Source organism: Rhinatrema bivittatum, chromosome 5 (genome assembly GCF_901001135.1).
Source record: "Rhinatrema bivittatum chromosome 5, aRhiBiv1.1, whole genome shotgun sequence".
Taxonomy (NCBI): Eukaryota; Metazoa; Chordata; class Amphibia; order Gymnophiona; family Rhinatrematidae; genus Rhinatrema; species Rhinatrema bivittatum.
In genome coordinates, this window is record NC_042619.1 from 113,469,984 (window position 1) to 113,487,547 (window position 17,564).

The 17,564-nt window shown below is 47.6% G+C and overlaps 1 protein-coding gene across 1 annotated transcript in view; it reads left to right on the forward strand.

Annotated features, from left to right (window-relative positions):
- The window catches only part of LOC115092143 (complement C4-A-like), a 274,266-nt gene that overhangs the window by 221,080 nt on the left and 35,622 nt on the right, over positions 1 to 17,564 (forward strand). Inside the window, exon 33 of the mRNA XM_029602749.1 lies at positions 2,353 to 2,521. Within this exon, the coding sequence (XP_029458609.1) occupies positions 2,353 to 2,521 (169 nt within the window). The remainder of the gene's footprint in view (positions 1 to 2,352; positions 2,522 to 17,564) is intronic.

The window sequence follows — 17,564 nt, forward strand, 5'->3', positions numbered from 1 at the left end:
CTCCTGGAGAGATGAGAGTCAGGCGTGTCCACAGGCAGGAGGGGAGCGCAGTCAGGTTCGAGACTGGAGGTCAGGTGGAGCAAGGAGGACCAGAACAGTGTAGGTGATGGCAAGGCTAGGAACAGAGCCAGAATCTTGACACGTGGTCAAGCAGGCAAAGGTCAGAATCCGGGGATCAGTCCGAAGAGTGGTCAACAAAGCAGGGGTCAGCTTTCGGAGGTCAGATGAGGTCACAGGCAGGCCGAGGTCACAGGCAGGCCGAGGTCAGAAGGCAGGCAGCAGGCAGACAAGTCGAGGAACAGGCTGAGGTCAGAAGGCAGGCGGCAGGCAGGCGGGTCGAGGAGCAGTCAGGAGGCAGGCAGCAGGCAGGCAGGTCGAGGAGCAGACTGAGGTCAGTACCAGAGAGACAGTCCAAGGGGACTACCTGGATAGATGAACAGACGAACAGGAAAAGGAGGATGCTGGAGAACTAGGATGCAGGAACAAGGCAGAAAGAAGATTGGAACAGAAGGATTCTGGAACGAGACTCGGAACAAGACTGGAACAAGGTTCAGACGCAATGACAATCTAGCAAGACAGTAACCCGATTGCCAAGGCAAGGAAGTACAAGCAGGGACTTCCTTATATCAGGGAATCAATCAGGACGCGCCGCGGAGCTAGGACCTGCCCCTGGCCCTACAAGAGGCCAGGCGGTCCGCGCGCGCGTAGGGGTATGAGGCCTGATGCGTAGTGGAAGGCTCGGCGACTGCCACCGCAGGACGCCGAGGCCTAGAAGAGCTCGCAGCTGCCGTTAGGGAGGCCAACCCGGGACCAGCCGTGGAACCAGAGAGGTGAGCAAGCCCATGCGCGAGCCAGGTGTGGACAGGGTGTGTAACAGGGAACTTTTAACTTGGGGTGAGGGGGGTTGAGGATTTTGAAGGCTTGGGGGGGGGGGGGGCAGTTAAAGATACACCGTTACAGGTATGTACAGCACAGTGCGCACCTGTGAAGATATGGTGTTATTAGGAGTGTTGAATGTTGAAAGAAGAGTAAATTTGTTGCCTGTACTCTCTATCAGCCTGTACTTTCTCTCCCCCTTCTCTCTCTCTCAAAATGCAGTAAAAGCATTTTCGGTCCTATCTCGTGGACAACGCAGCCAAAAAAGGTGTAGTTATTTCCAGCAATAAATTTATTAATACACGCTGCAGTAATTAACACACATGTTAGGGCCCTAATGCAGATGCTAAGCCCTTATGGCAAAATGATGAATGACCCTATTAGAGAAGCAGTTTGGCCTGAACATGTTCAACATTGTCATCTCTTCACCATTCCACTGAATATACCCAGATAAAGTTATCCAAGTCATTTTATTCCAACCAGAATTTCTCAGCTAAATTTAGCTGCATAGCTCTGAATATCAGCGCTCACCGGCTAAAATTTAGGGGCGGATTTTAAAAGGCGCGCGAATAGCCTACTTTTGTTTGCGCTCCAGGCGCAAACAAAAGTACGCTGGATTTTAGTAGATACGCGCGGAGCCGCGCGTATCCGCTAAAATCCTGGATCGGCGCGCGCAAGGCTATCGATTTCGTATAGCCGGCGCGCGCCGAGCCGCGCAGCCTACCCCCGTTCCCTCCAAGGCCGCTCCGAAATCGGAGCGGCCTCGGAGGGAACTTTCCTTTGCCCTCCCCTCACCTTTCCCTCCCTTCCCCTACCTAACCCACCCGCCCGGCCCTGTCTAAACCCCCCCCCCTTACCTTTGTCGGGGGATTTACGCCTCCCGGAGGGAGGCGTAAATCCCCGCGCATCAGCGGGCCTCCTGCGCGCCGGGACGCGACCTGGGGGCGGGTCCGGAGGGCGTGGCCACGCCCCCGGGCCGCCCCGGGCCGTAGCCACGCCCCCGGAACGCTCCCAACACGCCCCGAAAACGCCGCGCGGTTCGGGCCCGCCCCCCGACACGCCCCCTCCGAAAACCCCGGGACTTACGCGAGTCCCGGGGCTCTGCGCGCGCCGGTAGGCCTATGTAAAATAGGCTTCCCGGCGCGCAGGGCCCTGCTCGCGTAAATCCGCCCGGTTTTGGGCGGATTTACGCGAGCAGGGCTCTGAAAATCCGCCCCTTAAAGTTTAAAAATAAATCTGCACATCTTATTATAGTTGAAAATGGTATAAGATGCAAAATACTGTTTAAAAAGCTTAATTTCTAATGAAAATTAAAATAGCTTAATAACAAAAATATTAGTGCATATAAATCAAATTTCATTGCCATTGGCTTGTCAAGTAATTTGGAGACTCATGCTCAATCCAGAAAGGCATTCTCTCTCTCTCTAATTTGGCATCGATTATTTCATCACCTGTAATTCTGTTTAATATTTTTAGAGCCTGAAGACCTCAACTATAACTATGATGATTATGAAAGTGTGCAAAATGATGATCCACTAAGCACAATGACCAAACTTGACTGGTTTGATATTCGCAGTCGAAGGAGAAGAGATGTTTCTGCTTCTGAAAAGAAGAAAGAGGACTTACATTACACCATATGCATAAAGTATGTTAATGGGCAAATCTTTTCTTTTCATCCTATTATATCAGGAGGAACATCAGAAAATATTTCTTCACAGAAAGTGTGGTAGACACATGGAACAACCTCGCAGAGGAGATGGTGGAATCAAAAGCAATAACACAAATCTAGAAAGCATGAGATAAGTACAAAAGATCCTTAGGTAGGAAAAAAAATGAAGCAACAGCAGAGATCAGCTGGGGTTTATAGCAGTGCAACAGGAGAAAATCAGGCAGATTAGATGGGCCTTACTGTCTGTATCAGCTGTCGTTTTCCATATGTTTCTAAATTTAATATGGAAGACACGTACATCTACTCTTCCTTACCAAAGCTGCAGGAGTTCAAGTGAACTACTGTGCTGCATTAGAATAGGACTCTAGGTGTTTAAATCAAAATCATAAATGTAACCCCCTCCCTCCCTCCAATGGGACACATAAAAGAATGAGAGGATTTGACCCATTTTACTAGCCATCAGTCTCTCTAATTTATTCAGTGGGTTCGAAAGGGGTCATGCAGATGGAGAAATGGATGAACAAGATGCAGTGGGGTAGGATGTGTTGAGTGGTCAGAGGTTATACAACTAGCTGCCATCTCCAAAAAAACAAAAAACAAACAAACAAAGCAGGGGTGGGTAAGAGTATGGGGCAGAGGTGTGGCCTGCTTGTTGCAGCGGTTGCTACCCCTGATTGAGCTGGATGTTCACTGGGATGCAGATACGGCGCTGCTCTCTGCATGGTGGAGGGGTGGAAGGGAGTTGGGGCCGGAGGGTGCTGGAAGCCAATAGTGATGGGTGGGAGGGAGAAAAAGGGTGGGAAAAAAAATGGATAAACTGCGTGGCTTGCTGGGCAGACTGGATGGGCCGTTTGGTCTTCTTCTGCCGTCATTTCTATGTTTCATTTCTATGATCCTTGTCCCTTTGTTAGAGCATTAGGTGCTGACTATGCTTGAAGCACCATAAAAGTCATTCCACTTCAGTCTCATCAAACACTCAACTTTATTTTCTGGAATGTCCAGCCAGTAACAATGTACAGATCTTATGAAGGTATACAGAGCATATTGAATTACTCAGAGTTCACAGGATACTCTGTCAAGTAAAACATTCGGAAACCTAAGATTAATACATTGTATCCCAAGGTTTGGAATACCTTTTTCTACTTTACAATACAATTTCCTCCCTTCTAACACTCCATAATTTTCTCTACCTCCATTTAACAGAAGTTAGGGTTTACATTCTCCAATATTTCAGTTGCCAAATGTTTGCCACTTTATAGGTACATCTCTTTCCAACCCCTAACTCATCACACAAGGGACAGATGAATCTGAAGTGTGTGATTCCTCTTCCTTTTAAATACCAAGCTCCATTTACAAACGTCCAAAGGCCAATCTCCAGTATGGGACATGGGGTTCACATCCCTGGCTCCTCATTTAGCTTCACTCTTATTCACGTCTCCTTTGCTACTCACCCTTTTACTTGATCATCTTGACTTCCCCCTTCCAGCAATGTGCAGGTCTATCCAGTATTCTCCATGCTCTGATACTTCTTGGCGCACTCCTAGCTCCTAGCCATTTCCTCAGGGAGATGAATCTCCTCTTCATACTCTTGGCCTTGGCCTTCTTCCCTTGAAAGAAAAAGCTCTTCTTCCCTTGAGAGGACCCCCCCCCCCCCGAATTCCATACTGGGGGGTTCCCCAGGCCCACCAGCCCACAAGCAGGCTACTCCAGGCTTCTTACATCCTGGAGGTCCCTCTCTGCCTTCACTCCATACTCCAGAAAGGGCAATTCCTGCTACTTTGACCCAGGCTTTATACTCTCCTAGGCCACTCACCACAGATTCTTCTCCCCTGAAAAACACTAAAAGGAAAACACACACCAAACTCCCCTGGTACTTCAGGTTAAAACATCTAAAAAAAAATTACAGTACAATCCATGGCTCAGAACTATGCTTGATGCCATTCATTGGCCATCCAGCAATATTGCCTGCCAAGTCAACATTCTCCTTGTACAACTTCAGATCCACCATCCAAAATGCCTTGACATATTAACTCGTAAACGGGAACACAACTGGTGATCCTGTCACATAAACAAAAAAAATAACTATTGTACCTCTATCAAGCAGTGTTGGGCTTTTGTAAACAGTTTGTGACAGTGAAAGAAAATTAAAACAATATACTATACACATATAGAACTTCCTAATGCAATCACATTCATCTACACTTCCATTCAGACTAAAAATGAAGGGGGCCATCTTTAATTTATGTAAGGTAAAAACATATTCATAATAATTGATTCAGCTTTTTTACATAATTAAGGACAAGATGCTTGGGCAAAACTATTTGGATTGCCTCATGGGGAAGTGTCTCCACATGGATTAGTTTTGCACATACTTATATTAGACACCCCACCCACTAAGTGAAAAACTCTCTATAACTTATAAAAAATCACTTAGATACTAATCTGCTATTGGAAGTTCTTCCCAAAATAATGTAAAATGAAAAAGTTAAACAAGAAAAATTTGAAAGACAAAAGGGATGTGCTGATAAGTGACCATATACTGAAAAGAAGGAACAGCACCTTTTCCAGTCCTCCAGAACTACTCCAGACTCTAAAGAAGCATTGAAAAGGTCAGCCAACAGAGTAGCAAGGACATTTCTAAGTCCCTGGGTTAAGACCATGCATATTGTGAAATCGTACAAAATCCTGGGGAATAAAGCTTAGCACCTATGGAGCAAACCTGCCATATTTCAGCAGCATAAACTTACAAGACTCCAAAAGCAACAACTCTACCTATGATTAGGAAGCACTGCAAATATTACCCTGTTGGGAAAACACAAAGAATAAGACTGTTCCAGATCCCTGCACAGAAACTACATGCTAGCAGAGAACTAAGCCTTAGTCACACATGGAAAAAAAAAAACCTTCAACAAATACAAAATACAGTAAGTGATTACACATTAAAAACAGAAATATGCAGACAAAAACTAGAAGGTTAATCTCAAGAAGCCAGACTCTGCATGCAATGCAATACCGGAGCTCTAGAAACAGACATACATTTCCTCCTAGACTAAGCTAGAGCCCAGTCATTGTTCCTGTGGTGAGTGAGGGCTGTTATGTTACACAACACCCCCTAAAAGAAACATGACAAAGCCTTGGCAGCACCCATATAATATGGTATTATGATAGGGCCGCTGAATTTTTGATATTTTTCTTGTGGAAGGTGGGTAGGTGCAGGAGGCAGAGAGAGCAACAGGAGGAAGTGTTGGAGCAGGGAAAACAAGAGGAGAGAGGCTGAAGGGAGAGGAGGAGGGTTGGGACAAGGGGCGAAAGCAAAAGGAAGTGGAGGAGGAGGAGGGATGTGGGGGTGCTGAAGAGGAGAGAAGGGGAAGATGGGGAGAGAACAAGGAGGAGTGGGGATAAGGAGAAAGGTGAAATGCTGAAAGAGAAGAGAAATAGGGAGATAGGAGGAGTGCTGAAGAGAAAGAGGATGGGACTGAAGGGAAGGCAGGACAGAAAGAAGATGGGTTTGGGGACGAGGAAGAGAGTCTGCCCCCAAGACAAGCAACAAAGGCTCCGCAGCCCCAATATAATACGATACTTTACTGAGCCTACCGAGCCTTCGTTTTTTTTCTTGTTGGGGGGGGGCCATTGGTGGAGAGGTGGCAGGAGGGAGAAGAAAGAGCAAAAGGAGCGGATGGGAGCAGGGAAAAAGAGGAGGGGGCAGAAGGGAAAAGAGGACATGGAGAAGAGAGGCCAAACGGAGAAGGAGGGGTAATGGGGCAGGCCAAAGGGAGTAAGGGTGAAGAGAGACAGGGGCTAAAGGCAGAGGCTGAAAAGAGAAGAGCTGGATGGGGGGAGAGGTGAGAGATGGGAGCAGAGGAGAGAGAGGAGAGGCCTGCCCAAGAAAAACAATGAAGGCTTGGTGGCTCCAACATAATACCCCCAAGAAAAACAATGACCAGGCCATTTTGGCCCCCTTTTCTTTTTTCCTGCCACCAGAACCTCCCCCTCCAACATCCCAGCTCTCTCTGTCCCTACCCCCTCTTTTCCTTCAGCCCCTCCTCTATCCCCATCCCCACCCTTATTTGCTCTCGTCCCCTGCCCCATCCTCTTCCTTCAGCCCTCTTATCTCCCCAACCTTGCTTTCTTCTCTGCCCCATCTCCCATCTCCCTTTCCCCCTAATCCCCTCACTCACCATCATTCACTCCCTCCCTCCCATAATCACCTCACTCACCTCTTTCACTCCCATCTCGCCACAATCCCTCACCTCCTTCATCCCACCTCCCCATAATCTCTTCAGTCCTTCGCTTTGACCCCCCATTCACCTCCTTCATTCCCACCCTCACAATCCCTTCACTCATCACTTTTACTCCCCCCACCATGATCTACACACCTCCTTCACACACACACGAAAAGAAGCCTCACTGGTGGCAGGTAGGATGGCTGATTATTTCCTTTCTGTGCCTCTCAGCACTGTCGCAATCCCCTCACTCCCCCTTCATGCTCCTAAAAAGTCAGAGGACCGTGGCCTTGCAGAGCCTCAGGCCAGGGTGCTTTGCCTCTCATATTAAAAAGGGACATTATTCACCTTTTATTTAAATTGCCTTTGTTGGATCAGTTAGATTGTAATAACCAAAGACCCATGACAAATCTCCCTTTCCTATTTAGACTGATAGAAAGGGAGGGGCCAGTACAACTTGGATAATACTCTAATTTACTAGGCCCATGCCATTGGGATTTTAGATTGCCAGTAATACAGAATTAGTCCTACTGGCATTTACTGAGGATATGCAGATGAAACTGAATAAGGAAGAATCAGGTTTTACTAGATATGTCCGCTGCACTCTATACAGTGGATCACCATATCCTCCTAAGGGAAATTGTTGGATCTGGGAGTGGAAGTCTGGCCATCAGATTATATCTTTTTGTCTGAGAGAACTCAAAAAAATATTGAGAGGGAAGGTTTTTTTCTGAAACATGGTTGTTAACAGTGTAGGATTCTGCAAGAATCCTCACTTCCCCCTATTTTATTCAATGTGTATATTCCCAAGCAGGGATCTAGCCCCCGAGCGAGAGGGCTCGGGCGTGGCTGAGAGGCGCCTCGGTCCCGGTGAGGACTTAGCCCCGAGCGAGACGAGTTCGGCGGCTTAGAGGCAGCGGGTGCACTTCCTCGAGCGCGGCGGTGAAGGTATTTCCCCTCTCCCCCCCAGCCAGAGACCGCTCGGGTTGCAGCCGGGAAGCGCCGAAGATCAGGTAAGGCGTACATCTCTTACTTTTTGGTATGCTCCCAAGCAGCACAAGAGGGGAGCCGGCTCGGGTTCAGATCCCGGCCGCACCTCACAATGAGAATCAGCCGATCCATCCGGGGGACGAAGCCATAGGGGGCAGGTTAACCCTCTTCTACCTACGCTTCAAGGTTCTGGGACGACACTTCCAATTCAGGGCTTTGCCCTTCGGGTTAGCCACGGCGCTGTGGACCTTCACCAATGTGATCGTAGTGGTAGCAGCGGCGCTCAGACGGGAAGGAATCCTTGTCCATCCATACCTAGACGATTGGCTGATCAGGGCGAAATCACGAGAGGAGAGCCATCAGGCAACCAACAGAGTGATCTCCCTTCTGGAAAGCCTGGGATGGGTAGTCAACCTAAACAAGAGTTGCCTACAGCCTTCCCAATCACTGGAATACCTGGGAGTCCAGTTCGACACCCAGGCAGACAAAGTCAGCCTAACCACCAAGAGAAGGTTAAAACTCCAGACGCGTCTACAGTCCTTGATGGGAGCCAGCCGGCCCATAGCTTGGGATTATCTGCAGGTTCTCGGTCTCATGGCATCCACCCTGGAAGTGGTACCCTGGGCGCGGGCCCATATGAGACCACTACAACGCTCCCTCCTCTCTCGATGGAGCCCACGCTTCCGGAATTACTCCCTGCATCTACCTCTACCAGCCAGAGTGCGGACCCAGCTACGGTGGTGGTTGCAGTCCGACCACACGAGCAGGGGGTCGAAGATGTCCTCCCCCACGTGGACTCTGCTCACCACAGATGCCAGCCTGAGTGGATGGGGAGCACACAGCGAAGAGCTCACCGCCCAAGTGCGGTGGAACAGAGAAGAGTCGGGGTGGAACATCAACCGTCTAGAGGCACGGGCAGTCCAGTTAGCCTGCCTGCGATTTGCTCACAGACTGCGGAACAGAGCAGTCAGAGTGATGTCCGACAACGCCACCACGGTGGCATACATCAACCGACAGGGCGGAACCAGAAGCCAACAGGTGTCCCTAGAGATAGCCCCGCTGATGGCTTGGGCAGAGGCGAATCTCCAGGACATCTCCGCCGTCCACATTGCCGGAAGGGACAACACCACTGCAGACCTCCTCAGCAGGGACAGCCTAAATCCGGGAGAATGGCAGCTGTCCCCCACAGCCTTCCAGATGATTGTGGATCAGTGGGGGACTCCGGACATGGACCTACTAGCGGACAGGTCCAATGCTCAAGTACCCAGATACTTCAGCCGCAAGCGAGATCCGTTCTCGCACGGGATAGACGCCCTGGTTCAACCATGGCCTCCAGGGACCCTGCTATACGCCTTTCCACCGTGGCCCCTGCTGGGCGCCCTTATACACAAGATTCAGAGGCACAGAGGCCTAGTTCTTCTAGTGGCACCAGACTAGCCAAGAAGACCCTGGTACGCGGACATGAGAAGACTACTGACAGGGGAGCCCCTTCCCCTGCCTCCTCTCAGGGACCTGCTATGTCAAGGTCCCATCCTCCACGAGGATCCGGCTCAATTCTCTCTTACGGTCTGGCCATTGAGAGGACTAGACTGAAGAAAAGAGGTTACTCGGAGCCGGTGATAGATACACTCCTCCGAGCGCGCAAGTTTTCCACATCCCTCACCTACATAAGGATCTGGAGAGTATTCAAAGCCTGGTGCGACACTCATGGCACCAATCCACATGCGACCACAATCCCTATTGTTCTGGATTTCCTGCAGGATGGGCTTCAGAAGGGTCTCTCCCTAAGCTCCATCAAGGTTCAGGTAGCTGCACTGTCTTGCTACGGTCCCAGGAGGGATGGCAAGACCATTGCCACGCACCCAGATGTTTCCCGCTTCCTGAAAGGAGTCAAGCACATTCGTCCGCCACTGAAGTGGCCAGTGCCCCTGTGGAACCTCAACATAGTTTTGGATTTCCTCGCGGGATCCACCTTCAGACCCCTCCGGGGCCTGTCTCTCCATTCGCTAACTTTGAAGATGGTGTTCTTTCTGGCAGTGTGTTCAGCACGCCGCATCTCAGAGCTACAAGCGCTGTCCTGCCATGATCCCTTTCTCAGGCTCACTCCAGAGGCTATCCATCTTCGCACGGTTCCATCCTTCTTACCTAAAGTAGTCTCACAATTTCACCTCAACCAAACCATATCCTTGCCAACCACGGCGGGTTTGAAGAAGTCGGAAAAAGGGCGTTTGCTACACCATCTCGACATCGGCAGATTGCTGCCCAGATACCTGGAAATGACAGAAGCAGTACGAAAGATGGACCATCTGTTTTCGTCCTTCACAGCGGGAAGAAACAAGGGGAAGCGGCCTCACAGCCCACCATCGCCTGCTGGATCAAAGAAGTTATCAGAGCGGCCTACGTAGAGTCCGGGAAGTCACCACCTCTGCAGGTCAAGGCTCATTCCACCAGAGCGCAGGCGGCCTCTTGGGCAGAATCTAGAATGCTGTCGCCCGCAGAAATATGTAAGGCGGTGACATGGTCCTCCCTCCATACCTTCTCCAGATTTTATCGACTGGACGTCCAGGCCAGGGAGGATACAGCCTTTGCGAGGGCAGTCCTACACGGTCCTCAGGCAGCCTCCCACCCAGTCGGGAGTAGCTTTTGTACATCCCACTTGTTCTGAGTCCATCTGCTACATGCTAGGAAATGTAGAGATTACTTACCTGATAATCTCCTTTTCCTTAGTGTATGCAGATGGACTCACCATCCCGCCCGGCTGCCAGTATCCATGGGTTTTCACCACTTCAAGGTAAGGCATGTCATTTCTTACACGAGAGCGTCCACTCTACCAGGTGTCGACGCCTTCCGGTTGGGAACGCTGGCGGTCTCCAGCTACTTTAATCGGTCAGGGGAATCCTGTTTCATTAATTACTTGATCGGTCAGTACACATATATCCATAACAGCTTTTGCAAGGAAGATTACTGAGTTGCTTCACTTCCTGTGGGGGTATATGTACCCGTGCTGACGTCAGATCCGTCTCCAACTGCTAGCACGAGCACACTATACCCACTTGTTCTGAGTCCATCTGTATACACTAAGGAAAAGGAGATTATCAGGTAAGTAATCTCTACATTACGTACATAAAACCCAACTTACATGAGTAAGTTCTGTTTATTTTGTGCGTAATATATAAATGCATACATTTTTGTGAAACTGTATATTGAGTGTAAAAACAGCACAAACATTTGACATACATGACTCTGAAGCATGCCAAAGAATGGCCAAGGTGTGTTCAGGTATACAATTTTATACAGAAACACCCCCTCCCAGAAGCCACCCATCCATCCCGCCTCCCCCCCTCCACACCAACCCAATCATGGGAAATTGAGCAGCTCACTTCTAGCCCTAGAGGATAATCTTTGTAAATAAAGATGCCAAGTACTGATAAACTTACATTTATATTTAAACGAATGTGTGGTAGTCTGATTTTCCATTTGCATTAGTGCATGTAGTTTATTTCTCCAGAGCCAAACATTTTGAGGGGCTTGCTCACGCCAGTGCAGCAGAATGGCCTTCTTCACAATCAAACATGCCTTTCGAATCAAAAGACACTTATCCCTCCCCTGTGCCTAAAAAAGACGAGGCTACATCAAAAAAGAATACCCTTGGGGCAAAAACCACTGGGTGACCCACCAAAAGAGACAGATACCTTTGAACCATGCCCCAAAAAGTTTGAATAACAGTACAGTCCCAAAAACAATGTCCTAAGGTACCCCTGTCCGTCTGACACTTACTACACAGCTCAGAGTTCACATAGCGCACCCTATACAGCCAGCAGGAAGATAAATATGCTCTTCACAAAACTTTATATTGCATCTCTCGGAGAGTTGTAACATCCGTCAGCTCAGGTATGCGCTTTATGGCATGAAGGAGGGGGAAATCGGTTAAAGAAGGTATTTCTGCCTTCTATTTGGCATGTAACCCCACAGCTGAAACCTCAGGTTGTAAACTAAACAAGGACTTTCGAATACGAGAAATCCCTATCCGACCCCACCTGTCTACTTGGAAAAACTCTTCCAGCAGGTCCATTAAAGCATTGCAGAGGTGAGATTTCTGCAAAGATTGTACATAACGATGCAGTTAAAGGTAGGCAAAAAAGGAGTTAGGGGAAAGAACAAAGGCCTTATTGATGTAAGGTGGAAAAGATTGTTGTTCAAGTAGGGTCTTGTAAAAAAGAAGCAAGGGAGCTGTCATTTTCTCTCGTAGGATCTTATAAAACTCCCCCCCATAGCCATCTGACCCAGGCACTTTATATGAGGGGCTCCCCAGCATCCCATACTAAATTTCCTCCAGACGAGGAGGTGCATTCAGTTTATCTAATTGCGCATCAGTGAGTTGTGGGAGAGCAAGTCGTCAAAAGAAACAAGACCTGGCTGCTACATCCCCCAGTTGCTGAGCATAGAGCTGTTGAAAGTATTCAAGAAAAGCTTCACTAATCCCCTCCCGGGAGTTAATAATTTTATAAGATTTATCCAAAACTGCTGCTATATATTTAGCCCCCAATTTACATTTTACCATATTGGCTAAATGTTTCCCCGTCTAACTACCATATTGAAAAAGTTGAAATTTGTAATAAAATATAGATTTAAACATGCACTGATGTAGCAAGGAATTCAAGACAGCTAGAGAGGTGAGATAATTTGACCTAGCTAGTTCAGAACGCCCACCCCCACATGCGCCGTTGATCACGACACACCTGTCTTTCAATTTTGACAACTGGGCATCAAAAGACTTACGTTTGTGGGATACATAGACTATAATCTCACCCGGAGCACTGACTTACTTGTTTCCCAAAAGAGGGCGGGCATACTAACACGCTCTTTGTTATGCTCCTGAAATTCATCCCAGCATTGCTGCAGAAAGTCTTGAAAACATTTATCTTTAGCTGAAAATGCTGGAAAACACCAAGGTTGCTGTCCCTGTCCCCCAGATCCCCAGAGCAAGACCACCCAAATCAAGGCATTATCAGATATCATCAGAGGGCCAATCTCTGCAGCCATAACGTGAGAAAACATAGCGGGCACAAACAGAAGATAATCTAGGTGACGTTGAGAAGCATGCGCCCAGGAAACACGGGTGTAATCCCGGTCCATAGGATGGAGAACCTGCCAGACTTCTAATAAATACAATTGTTTACACAGCATGAGGATACCTTTGTGTTTCAAAGCCACTTCTGTTGTCCTTGGGTGTGATTTGTCCAATTGGGGATCATTGACCACAGTAAAATCACCACCAGGACCCTAGGAATAGAGGAAGCTCCCCCTAGCAACTGACAAAGAGAAAAAAACTTGGAATCTTACTCGTTCGGAGCATAAACCTTACAGACAGTAATTGGTTTCCCTTGTAAAGACCTTTTAGGAATCAAATAGTGACCTTCGGGATCGCGAATCATAGCGCTGCATTGAAAAGACAGCGATTTATGCAATAAAAGGGACACCCCCACTTTATGAGATCCTGAAGAAGCCCAATATACTTCCCCCACCTACCATTTACATAGTTTACCATGTGCAACATCGTTAAGGTGTGTTTCTTGAAGCAGAGCTATGATGCCTCTTCAGCATACTCAAGATTTTTTGCCTTTAAATAGGTAAACCCAGCCCACAAACATTCCAAGATATAATACGTAAAGCTTATTTATTAGGCAGTGCTTGGGAACCACAGAGGCACCACGCAGATCTTACACTCTACGCAAAAGGGCACCCCCCCCCCCCACCCAGCCTAAGATACCCCCTTATACTTAAGCCAGGAATCTTAACATATACAAACACAAAAGTAGCATCCTGCATAAAAGCCTCCACAATACAAAACCCCAAGAGCTCCCAAAACATGAACCCCCAAAGCTCAGCCCCCCCCCCCCCCTACCTACCTCCCCCTCCTCCTACCCCAAGCCTGATACACTTGGGCATCTACTTTGCCCACTAGCCCTATACCCCCCTTACTCAACTCCCTCTCCCCGGGTTGGAAACCCGGATAAGTACGGTCATTCATATGACACTCCTCCCTACCGCCGTGAAATGGTAGATAGACCAACCACATAAAAGACCCCAACAGTAGAAATTTCAAATAGAAAATAAGAATATGATCAGTCTACATACAAAGTTCTGGCACAGCTGGTTCATGGTAATCCCAATACATAAATGGCATAGATTCAAAAAGTATACATAAATGGCATAGTATCAAAAAATCAGAACTAAGTCTCCTAAATAGAAATCTCAGAAAAATATTGGAATAGGGAGACTAAGAATGCCATGATCTTCAGTAATTGTACCGTCCAAGAGCATCTGAGTCCACGGCTCATAAAATATTGAGCTGCAGCAACCAGAAAAGTCAACAAACTGTCCAAATGGCAAACCTAGGAACCACGGCTCCAAAAAAGTCTTTGAGATCCGAAAAAGATCTGAACAATCGGCTCCGGGCAAATCAATGTGCCAGTGGGCACCTAATGAAGGTTACCACACACAAATAAGGACTTCAGGTACAGCAGCTGATCCTCAATGATTGCCATGTTGTCCGGCTCAATATCAGCATCAGTCCCCTGAAATTGACTGTAGAAAATGCTATGCCTCCACGGGAGTATTGTAAATGATAGTTGCTCCCACATGCGTAACCCGAAGTTTGGCTGGGTAAATCAAGGCAAAATGGATTTTCTTTTGATATAAGGAGTTGCAGACAGGCATGAATGCTCTCCGAAGCCCCACGAGTTTAACTGAGCAGTCTTGAAAAATTAAAATCTTCTGCTCCCCTATGTGGGGTGGGGGGCCCTGATGCATTGCCTGCAAAATTGCCGCTTTCTGATTAAAGTCCAAACAACGAGCTATCACCACACACAGCCAAATTTGATGGTCCAGCCAGGAGCCAATGCAATGCACATGCTCAATTTGTACAGGCCCCACAGACTCAGAAAGATGGAGCGCCTCCAGGAGTCACTTTTCCAAAATCTCTGCAGTTCAATTTCCACCAGCGATTCGGGAAAGCCCACAAACTGTAAGTTGTTGCGCCTCAAACGATTTTCTATATCCTGCCATCTTCTAACACCAAAACACGTTGGTCCACCTCTGTAAACCATCTAGCTGCGGACTCAAGTGAACTGGACAAGACATCCAATTTTGCTGTTGTTTCCCCAAACTTCCCATCCAACTTAAGGTCGATAGCCTTTTTTACCGTCCCTTTGACCGCAGTTCTCAACACCTCGGGGGCGACCAGCTCAATGGGCCCAGCAGTCTTTTCATCAGCCATCTTGGAAGGTGTGGGTCAGGCTTTCTCTTTTTCCTTTTTTAGGACCCGACTTGGCATAACCTTGCGGGGGTCCCAGACAAAGTCAGTACCCCCTTCAACACCGCAGTGGGCTGGAGAAATTAGCAGTGAATGGAGCAGTTAGCGGCAGGAAGGAGGCAGATGGCGGGTAGGCCCGAAGGGAGTCAGCCAAAAACACTTTCTGCTCCCTTCACAGCATCACGTGATGACCATGCATACATTTTTAAAACAGGTGGATAAAGTACACGTATTCAATGCATTCTTATACTCTGATTCAATGAATTGAATATATTCATGTGTAAGCCTACATATGTACCCGAATGCGCCAAGGTAAAGATATGCATGGGTTATAAAATACTGGCATAGATCTATGCATGGATATGCCACAGTGTTTGATAGTTATCCTCCCTGCTAGTTTTCTAAAAAAACTCACAGGCAAAGGTCTGTAGCTTAAATGTTATATTGGATTCTTCATCAAATTTAAAGGACCAGGCATCAACTATGGCTAAAAAGACATTTTTGAAATTGAGATTAGTGAAACAATTGAAACCTTATTTGAAAACTTCAGATTTTAAAACAATTATACAATCTTTAGTTGTTCTGAGCTTAGATTATTGCCTTGTGGCTTATCTAGATTAACATAAGAACATTGCCATTGAAAACAGTACATAATTTTCAAGTGGTTCAGAAGGCTGCAGTCTTGATTATAGCGGAAAAAAAGGATGTGAGATTAACTCTTTTTTGTTAAGGGATTTAGACTGTCTAAAACTTAGAATGCATATTTTAACATTGATTTTTAGAATTTTGCAAAATGTGGGCCTAACTACTGAAAGGAATGGTTTTGTTGTGTTTGAGGCATTGTGGACCCTTGGTCGTGGAGATGACTCCGCCCATGGGGAGGAGCCCCGTGGGGAACCACTGCGATAGGCTGACACAGATAGCAGACACAGAATGGATAGAGTCTTTATTGTACTGCTATAGATAGATGGTGAAAGCAGAAAGGTAAGGCACTGATCCATAAAGTACCAGTACGTTCAACAGGCTCAGAAGTATAGTCTCACCCAGATGTTCATGATAGGCAGGAGCCCGCAGTGCAGGTAACGCCGTGGCTGGTGGGTGGAGTTGGAGCGCCGGATCCTAGAGGTACTCACAGAATGAAGGCATCTTCTTGGTGGTAGAATGGTGGAACTGAAGGTCCGTAGTACAGGATATAAAGGTGAATAGGCCCTCGAGGAGCGAGTACCCAGTGGTCCAATATCCTGAAAGTAGAATAGAGAGAAAGACTCCAGAGGAGCGGTTGTCTTAGTTAGTGAGGAACCCCAAAGGGAAGTTGGAAGCGAGAGACCCCCAAGGAGCGGGTGTCTAGAGCTTCTTACTAGAGAGAAGCCCTTAGCGTGAAAGTGGCGTCTAAGCATGCAGCTTAGAGCAGGCAGAGTAGTGAAGCAAAGTCTTTGCTAACTCAAGGTGGTAACGGAGGCGGAGGCTAGATATACCCGGAGGTACTGACGTCATGCAGTGGGGCCGCCCCTGAGGTTCCCGCCATGACGTGTATTTGAGCGTAGGAGATGTGCTGGCAGCATGGTTTCCACTCCCCGCCTGTAAAAGAAAGGTCCCATGGCATTTGAATGATATTCTGAAAGCCTTTTAGGAGCTGGCAATTCCACAGTGTAGCCGGCATAAGTGGGATCTCTCTAGATTTGGCCTGGAGACTCCAGAATTCTAAAGGAATTGCCGGGTCTTCGGCGTGATCCCAGATGCACGGCCATTTTATAATGTGCATGCGTATATGCATGTATGTTATAAAATAGCCTGACCGTGCGCACATGTGCGCCCAATTTTAAGTGGGCATGCGCCTATGCGTGTAAATCAGGCTTCTACCAAGCAAGTTGGGAATTTTAAAAGGGGCACGCGTTCTCACCATTGCCAGATTCACCAGTTGATCCACCAGTTTGCCCAGTTAACAGCTAGGTCCTCCAAACACCCCTGGTTGAATAGCTTTCACTCCCCCAAGTTACTCCAGACCCTTAAATCCTCTCAGGTGTGGATAGAATTTTATATTTTTTAAACGTACACATTTTACCTAGCAGAAGCAAACTTACGCGGTAGGGGATCTGGGTGCATGCTCAGGCGCGAAAGTATTTATGCGCACATCTCTTGGCCACGCCCAAAACGCTCATGCCCTGCCCAGACCATGCCCACGTCCCGCTCTTTTTTGAAAGCTTTTGAGATATGTACACAGCGGGAGATACATGCACATCTGGGTGGCTTTTAAAATTCAGTTGGCATGCATGAGTCTGACTTGAGCACATTTCCCCCAACTGATGCATGTGCCAGGCTTTATAAATTCACCTCTAATTTTCTGCTTGGTAAGGTCCATAAAACTTGCTCCCAAATGATGGCTGCAGCAGAAGTGATGCAGATCAGTGTCTCAACTGAGACTACTTCCTGCTATGTCTAAGAAAATACTGGAGAATACAAACCAGTGACAATGGAAGAAAGTCAGCAAGTC